At 37.9% G+C, this 9256-nt stretch overlaps 1 protein-coding gene across 1 annotated transcript; it reads right to left on the bottom strand.

Annotated features, from left to right (window-relative positions):
- Positions 1–1582: 1582 nt before the first annotated feature.
- Positions 1583–2782, bottom strand: LOC141822033 (uncharacterized). Its single transcript, XM_074709442.1, has 3 exons — positions 2650–2782; positions 2431–2560; positions 1583–2338 (listed from the first exon to the last, which is right to left on the bottom strand). Exons 1-3 carry the CDS (start codon positions 2780–2782, stop codon positions 1690–1692), a joined length of 912 nt encoding a protein of 303 aa, XP_074565543.1. The 3' UTR covers positions 1583–1689.
- Between the last annotated feature and the right edge of the window lie 6474 nt (positions 2783–9256).

Below are 9256 nucleotides of genomic sequence, written 5' to 3'. Positions count from 1 at the left end.
CATAAAGGGCGTCTCGCTCAAAGATTAATTAAGTGATAGATGAATAGTGGTCCATTTCTTCTAAACAAAGATAACCAAGAGTGGCCTACATCGTAAGTTGGACAACAAGCTTGAGTAGGGTTGTGAATAAGTTGAGTGGAGTCGAGTTTTATGATGTTTAAATTTGTTTGATAAAATATGGTATTTAAATTTGTTTGATAAGATAATCGAATTAAGTTAAATCTAAAATGAATCAATCGGTTGTTCAAGGTTCGTTTGATTTCTTATGTGTAATTAGCAGGTTTTAGTAGCTTCCAAATGAACTAGTGAAGGCAGCAGATTTGCAGTGGAGAGTAAGTGTTCGAATCCTGGTGAAGTCAGACAATATCCTCGTGCGTCGTGATCAACTGTAATTTTTCGATTTATCTCCTCACATATGATCGTGGGGCCGACTATGTGGGGCCGTTAAATTTGTTTGCGGATTCCACTTATGCAGAACAAATGAATTAGTGAAGTGAACACAAAATTGGCATTTTAATTGTGGAAAAAGAAGAGGTAAACACAAAATTGTTCAAGGTTTCACATAATGAACACGGTATGTAATTTACTACATGAATTGCAGCAAAAGGTTTTATCCTCGGTGTTTCACACGATTGATTTTATAATCATCTATAGAAAAATAAATTTTTCATATAAGAGGGTATGATAAGTCAAAATTCAACTCTTATCTACCGCAATAGTTCTACCAAATAATTGACTATGTAATATTGACTGTGGCAAATAACGGTTGAATTTTATTAAATTATAGTGGATAAAACTCCAAACGCCCCCCTATGCTTTTTTTTATTGGCATTTTAAATATCTAATGCCTAATATATTTCTTATTTTGAAAATATTTTTATTCTGATATTATTATCTAATATATTTTTTATTTTAAAAATATTTTTATTTCAGTGTTATTGGAGTAGACATAAACTGTTACAATTTATTAAAATAAACATAGATCACCAGTATATTAAAATATTATTTATTAATTTAATTAAAATTATTTAAATTTGATTAAAATTATTTTAAAATAGTAGTTTTAAATGACTTGAAGTGATTTTATTAAAGATAAAAAGTATTTTGATATAAATAAGATATATATAATAATTTTATTTTTTATTAGAGTTGTTATGGATATAGTCACTACAATAAAAAATAATAATGTTATTTTTAAAATAAATAATATATTAAAGTGTGATTTTAATATTTTTTTTTAAAACATAATAAAAATGATAATAAAAGACGTCTTTCATTTTTGCCCAATGATCCTTATTTATTTATTTTTTTGATAATATAAAATATCTGGATTTCATCAGATTAATTTTAAGTAGATTTGTCATTTAGAAAATTTAAATTGTTTAAAGAAGAATCAAGTGGCAAGAGAAGATTAATTATAGTCGTTCTTGGTGCTTAAGCTTAAGAACATTATGATTAGTTGACAAAGATTGAACAGAAGAAGCTGAAAAATTATAGGCAGCAACCAGAAAACTTGAATTTGTTTGCTATTCATGCAACTATCGATTCAACAAAAAAAAGAAGAAAAAAACTTGAAATCTGCACAGAATATAGATATATATATACATATATATACACAAAGCAGTAGTAATCTTGAGGATTCTGCGGCTCAATCTTCTCAATTTGAAGCGCAGGCACACAGATTCAGCTTCAGATTTGGTCCAAGGCGTGCGAGATGGACGGGAAATCCTTGGCGTGGAGCTCCGGAGCGTGAATCTGCTGCCAATTGCTGAAGCAGTTCGTCGCAAATTGGTTTCCGGCGGCGAACAGGGCCGCCGGCGGGAGTGCGGCGTGCAGCTCTTGGTCGTCGCCGCACAGCTGCTCCGCCCACGGGAACATCCCCCCGTCTCTGCCTTCGTCCTCCCCGGCGTACCAGTTCCCGACCGCGGCGCCGTCCTCCGGGAAACAGGGAGGTTGGGGCGTCGCCGTCGCCGTCGCCGTCAGGAAAATCGCGGGGTTGGGCCAGAGGAGCTGCTGCTGACCGCCGAAGGGGGAGGAGTAATAACCGAGCGAACGCGAGCCGCGGCCGGCGAGGAACTGGTCCAGCGCCACCTCCTTCCCCTGCCGCGACGCGCCGCTCATGCTCTCCTCCAACGTGGGCGTGGGCGGGACTTGCAGGTCGCCGGACGCGGCCGAGCTCTTCCCACTGCTCTCGCCGGCGCCGCCCTCGGCGGCGACCGGCCCGTGGGTCGCCGGGTCCACCCCTCGCCCCCTCAGCTTCTTCTTAATGCAGGAGTTCCACAAGTTCTTGATCTCGTTGTCCGTCCTCCCCGGCAACTGCGCCGCAATCCTCGACCACCTGCCATCATCATCATCCACGATCGAAAGAGAAATCAAATTCAAGAACAAATTCATTAAACTGATCGATCGGAGGTATGTATCTATCTATACTTGTTTCCCAGGACGGCATGGAGGTCGACTACGAGCTCTTCTTCCTGGCGCGAGAAGGTCCCTCGCTTGAGGTCCGGCCTCAGGTAGTTGATCCACCTCAGCCTGCAACTCTTGCCGCACCTCTCCAGGCCTGCGCCATGCAGACGACGATCGACATTTTTGGAAGGTGAAGCAGAATGAGGAAGCTAAGGAAGCCAAGGAGAGTGGGTAAGGAATTACCAGCCTGCTTAGGGACGGAGCTCCAGCAGCCATGGCCGAACTTGGCAATGTGCTTGCGCAGCTTCTCGTCCTCCTCGGGAGACCAGAGGCCCTTCCGCAGCTTCTTCATGAAGCAGCAGGAGTGCCCTCCCATCCCCCACCCCCCACTCCCCACCCAAAAAGGGATCGATCGATGTCGAAGAAGAAGAAGAAGAAGAAGAAGGAAAGAAGAAGAAGAAGAAGAAGGAAGGAGAGAGGGGGCTTCTGCCATTGCCCCTCTCATCCTCTTCCTTTTTTAAAGTGGGAGGTGGGGAAGCAACGGATAGAGGTCATAACTTAGGCCCCAGCCAAGCTTTATATTACTCATGTTTATTTAATAAGGTAAGCCCCTCAGGATAAGGTAGTGTTAAGAGATAAGAATGATAGCATTTTAGAGTGCGAGTGCGTAGAGTTTGGTCTTCGGAGCATAGTTGAGTTGATTGGTGCCGGGGAGTCCCGATTATGTAACGGAGCAGAGTTATTGAAGTGGATAAAAGTTGAATCTCGGGTAAAGCCAAGGTAATGTCCTCCTTCGTCGTAGCGAACTGCATGTAGTTTCTCGATTTACTTCTCATCATATGGTCGTGGAACCGATCATGTAGGATCATTGAGATAGTGGATTTCATCTTTTATTGAAAAAAGAGTGCGTAGAGTTTGAAGTCGTGAGACTGGGTTATTCATCTTTATGATTAATTAGATTTAAGGTTTAAATATTTAGATTAAGAAACATATATTTATTAAATAAAGTAATCTAGTTAAATTAAATCGAGCTTAAAATGACTTTGGTACGGCTAAATATTTAGATCAAGTTGGTTGTTTCAGTGGATCATGATATGTTGGGGACTAGAGAAGAGAAGGATTGGATAGAGCCGTCAATTTCGATTGGGCACGTCGGATTGGTTCATCCCATCGATAATTTATGTGAGAGAAGGATTGGATAGAGCCGTCAATTTCGATTGGGCACGTCGGATTGGTCTATCCCATCAAATAATTTATATGAGTTGGATTAAAATTTTATCAACTCATTTTAAGGTGGGTCGATTCATCTAGGTCCGCGGCCCGCGTGGGTTGGCCTAGTGGTGGGCTTGGATTGGCCCACGAGTTGGAAAATTTTTATTTTTTTTTATAAAATTTAAAATTAAAGTAGAAGACTAATTGAAATTTTTAAGTTTGGATTGCAATTTAGACGGGTTAAGATCACTATTTCAATTTGACTGATTTAAACTGTAATCCAAACTTAAAAATTTTAATATTTTAATATTTTTTTATTTTTTGAAAGGTCTGTAATCCGGGTTGACCCGCCTAACTCGTAATATGTCTTGAGTTGGGTTGGGTTGAAGATTTTTCAACCCACTAAGTTGGTGGTTCAATCCGTATCACCCCTTTCATATGATGAATTTCTAATGGGTTAGCCCGTTTGATAGCTCTAGGATTAGATGGAAATGGATCACATGACAAAAAACATTAAGGCACAACATTTTGTTATAAAGGATATGAGTTTATCAAATGTGATATGAGGGATTAAGATCTCATCTTTGAAGGAATATTATTATCACAATCTCATTAAGATCTCGTATTTGAAGGAAAATATTTTGTAGTGGGCCATAGTTGGGATTCAAACCGTGAATGTTTAGTGAATCTACTTAATGTCTTACTGTTGCACCATGCCCCGATGGGTGATATTCAATCATACTAGAAGGATACAATAATCCTAATTGGATAACTAATATAAAAGATTTCAAATCCATAAGTGGTTATGTGTTTACCATTAGAGGAGCAGTGTCTTGGAAGCCCTCAAGACAAACATGTATAGCTCAATCTACTATGGAGTCCGAGTTCATAACCTAAGATAAAGCTGGAGAAGAAGCAAAATGTCACTACAACTTCTTACAGGACATTTTGAGTTGGACAAAGCCTATGTTGATAGTTATAATACACTATGATAGCCAAGCAATTATAGGGAGGGCATAGAGTAACAAGTAAATTGATAAATCTCAACACATTCGTCAGACATAATATCATTAGACAATTTATCTCTGTTGGCGACTATGTGAAATCAAAGGAGAAATTTGTGGATCCTCTTACTAATGGCTTACCTAGATATCAAGTAGACTACTTATCTAGGGAATCGATCTAAAACCCAACACATGAATTGAGTAGTTGTAACTCAACCATGTTGACTAGAGATCCCAAATCCATGGTTCAAAAAGGACAACCAAGCTACAAAACTCGAGGCACCTATGAATAATTACTCAAACTCATTCTTGTGATAAGAAAGTACGACCTACAAATGGATAAACAGTGAACAAAGATTCTTAAAGTTTCCTATATTTTATCGTAGATGGTATAATAGGATATTACATAATACTTTAGATATCAGTGCAGAGTGAGGGTCGCTTCAAAACTATTAGTAGTTATGAATTTTCAAGCATTGTCCATCACCAAAACAAACATAACAAAGAACTGATAGAAACTTAGAGGAACTATATTGTGGATATGACAGGTGAACAATTCAAGACATAGTTTATTAGAATGCCAAATTAAAGTCGATCATATTCCACTACAAAAGGTTCAAAGTCATAAGTTACCTCTTTTGATGTAATAGTTTCTCGTTTCAACTCTTATTTGATATATTTTTGAAACTCTTATTTGACATAGTTTTTTAGAATGAACTTAATAGTTGAAAGCATTTGTGTCAATTCTATTGGTGAAGGTCCACCACTAAAGAGTAATAAACCACTAAAGAGTAATAAGATTGAGAAATTATAATTATTTTATGAAACTTGGCTACAAAAGGAACGAGAGAAATTAATCAATTAATATTGGAAATTAATTAATTAGCAATTAATGTAGCAACAAATGAAAAAATATATATTAACTTAATTAAGTTGATAGAACTTTTTATCCATATAAATTAATGACACCTCTTTTTACCCAAATCATTTAATTCTTAAGTCGTGAGTTATCCTTTTGAATTTTGTCTCTCCTCCTTTTCAAAAAGTATCAAAATTTACAGTGTTTCTATTTCAAATGGTAGATCATTGTATCTCTCGGCCATCCCGACCTAAGTTGTCTCGGTCTTTTGGCATCTCGGCCTCTCAACCATCCCGACTCGAGCCATCTCGGTCTCTCAACCATCTCCCTCGGTCATCTCAGTTGCTCGGTCATCTCGACCTAGATCATCTCGGTCTCTCGGTCATCTTGGTTGTTCGGCCATCCCGACCTAGACCCTCTCGGTCTCTCGGTCATCTCGATCACTCGGTCATCCCGACCTAAGTTGTCTCGCTCTCTTGGCCACTTCAGCTCACCTCTTCCCGGTCTCTCAGCCTCTCGATCACTCATCCAATCTACCTCTGGATTGTCCCGGCCACTCAACTGCTCCGCAACTCGACAAATCCAACTCTCGGATGACACAACTCATCCACCACTCATCCTTTCCAACTCCCTCAGTTAAGCAGCCCTTCGGCTTGCTCGATCTCTCCACGCCTCACCTCAACCACCGCCTCTGCCTACCATAGAAGATGCCAAAATCCCCCAAACGTGTGAGCCCTGCCAGGGGTCAGGGTGGTTACGAGGTTATCAGGTCTTGTTTCCTGAATCCCCTTGTGTCTATGCATATATACAACCAAAAGGTAAGAATAATCAGCATTGTCGAGTCACAGGGCAGTTATGAGGTTAGCAGACTTGGTCCTCCAGATGCCTCATATAAGAGCCTCCTATCAGCAATAATTAGAACCTGCCCCCTCGGCCCCAACAGAGGTTTGCCCCATATCAACGTGGATATTCCCTCTCATAAGTATATAAATCCTCTTTTCTTTTGCCAAAAAAAAAAGTATATAAACCCTCTTACAGGTATGAAAGATCTCTCTCCGCAAGTTGAGTAACTTCACATATTTTTCCTTCTTCTTCTTCTACCAGTACTGACTTAGCTTGAGTATCAGAGTGGTCTATCGGAAATCCCTAGCGCCCATCTAATCCGTTCATTCAGCTTCTCCTCAAGTCCATTCACTAGCAGGAGCAGCAGTGCGTGAGTTGGTGATTTGTTTACTGGTGGTTTGATCGTCCAAAACATCCAGCTGGAACACACACAAAGAGGTGTCTTATAATCAAAAGAGTGTATCGAGTATTTTAAAAGAGAACTTAATCCATGTCTTCATACTGATGTCGTCAACTTAACAAGTTGACTAACCAAATCCAAAACTTTGGATCAACATACCATACCATAATTATATTTACCATAGTTATGATTATTGATGCATACCTAGGGTTGTAAATGAATTGGATGTTCATAAACCAACTTGTTATTCGGTTTGATAAAACTCATTTATATTCGTTCAATTGTAAAAGAATATATAAAATAAACACATTTCAACAAGAATGTGAAATCCGCCATCCTAGTGACTCCACATGGTCGGCTCCACGACCATATATCTATGAGGAGATAAATTAGGAAACTGCAGTTGGCCACTATGGGGGAGGGCATTGCCTCGGTTTCGTCAAAATTCGACCCTTGCCCACTTCAGCAAGTCTACCCCGTAGTAATCAACTCAACCATGCTCCAGAAGTAAAATAAACACACTTAAACAGTACTAGTGAGCTCGTGGTTCATTAGCATTCATGGATAATGTTCATGAATAATTTATGAATAAATTTATTTATTAACTTATATAAAATTTAATTCCCGTAAATAGTATATATGAAAATATTTGTAAACAATTTTATAGATTTTTTATGTTCTTTTCAAATCTAGTATGTATAATATATTGAAAATAAAGAAATAGTATAAATTTTATGAATACATAAAAATTTAACATACATTATAATAATAGTTGAGCTTAATTAAAAGTTTGAACAATGTTTATAAATAAGCTTAGCTTGAATTTGACTCGAGCTCGATAAGACTTTTAATAAACAAATTTGAGCAAGCTCGATCGATAAGTAATAAACCAACTTGAATACAACTAACCTTGGCTTGACTCACCTCGTTTATACGCCTATGCTTACCCTAAAACCCTAATAAACAAGAAGCATAAATAAGTTATTAAGCTACAATAATAATAAGAAGTAATAATTGATTGAGTACAATTGTCATCCAACATAAATAGATGAAAGGGATATGGCATGTGACTTGGTAGAGCAAGAGAATCAAGAAGCCCTACAACAAGGGACCCTCTCGCTTCTTTGTCCCCTTGGAGCCACACCGATCCAGGTATGGTCCAAACATTAGGTGAGCAAATCCCCCGACCATTTTCTCGAGCACATACACACACACATACATATGCTTGCAGTGCCCTTGGAAGAATGAGCGAAAATGACACACAAAGTCATGAAAATCTCCCAAGCCACGAGAACTTAAAGGACACTTCTCCGAGTCGTTGTCCATAACTATAGTAGGGCACCCTAACATTTTAAGGTTGTGTTCCCTCCCTATAAGGCTATAACTATATATAAACTCCCTATAGAGAACGACTATGTATCAATCAAACAATTGATATTAGATAAATTAGAGGAGATTGTCAATCCTTTTCCTTCTTTTTTGTCTATTTAGATTGTTACTTGTCTATATATCTCGATGTCGATATCAATCGGGATCGAGACATCGAAACAATTATATAAAAAGGTGAGGGATCGGAATAATTTCGCTAGAGTTGATTGGCAAATCGATTTCTACGTAGGTCTCTCAATCTCAATCAGAGTGTGTATTCATTCAATCCAATGGAAGAAGATTCTCAAGGCAAGGCATCCATTGACATGCACATGCAACCATATAATTTATTTTACGTAGTCATGTATACATAGTTGATTATAGATAGCTGTGGTCCATTTAAAAGGGATTTTTTTTTTTCTTTACTATCATTAAAAAGTATTTTATTTTTAAAAAATAAAATAAAAGGCATCTTGTATTTCAAAAGTATTTGGGCAAAAGTCAAAATGGTAAAAAAAAATTTCAAATCAGAAAAGGGTCGCTATAATTTTTTTTTATCAAAAGGGGGTCTCATTCTACTATTTAACTATATATAATTACTTAATTGTACTTGAGTACAGTTCAACACGGTTATTTTTCACCTAAATCTTGAGTCAGTCGAGCGCATTGTAATAGTTACGATTTCGTAGCTAGCTGCTACAACGTTAATAAGAATTCACGTTAATTAAGTAGTTATGATTTCTTAACTGCTATAACGCGTCAGACCAGTTCAAATATTAATTAGATGGGAGATAATAGTATCACTACAACAAAAACAGTCATAGACATCGGTCTATGAGAAAATCGACTGATGTCTATGAAGACGTTGTAAAAAGTCTGACATTTTAGACATCGGTTTGTAACCGATGTAATACAACTCAACGACATCGGTTTGTAACCGATGTAAAACCGATGTAATATCACTCAACGATATCGGTTTCGCAACGGTGTAAAACCGATGTAATATATGTATCACAACGACATCGGTTTTGCAACGGTGTAAAACCGATGTAATATATGTAATTAACATCAATTTTAACAACGGTTTGTGACCGATGTAATATCATTCAATGACATCGATTTTGCAACGGTGTAAAACCAATGTAATATATGTTTAACATCAAT

This window comes from Curcuma longa, chromosome 2 (genome assembly GCF_044706935.1).
Source record: "Curcuma longa cultivar G26 ecotype Majalengka, Jawa Barat chromosome 2, ITB_CL_G26_1.1, whole genome shotgun sequence".
NCBI classification, from domain to species: domain Eukaryota; kingdom Viridiplantae; phylum Streptophyta; class Magnoliopsida; order Zingiberales; family Zingiberaceae; genus Curcuma; species Curcuma longa.
This window is presented reverse-complemented; position numbering and strand designations above follow the sequence as displayed.

Coding starts and splice junctions, on each gene's coding strand:
- LOC141822033 (XM_074709442.1), bottom strand. CDS start 2,782: ATGGGAGGGCACTCCTGCTGCTTCATGAAGAAGCTGCGGAAGGGCCTC. Junction 2,561..2,649: donor CTCCGTCCCTAAGCAGGCTG/GTAATTCCTTAC, acceptor TGCATGGCGCAG/GCCTGGAGAGGTGCGGCAAG. Junction 2,339..2,430: donor CATGCCGTCCTGGGAAACAA/GTATAGATAGAT, acceptor TGATGATGGCAG/GTGGTCGAGGATTGCGGCGC.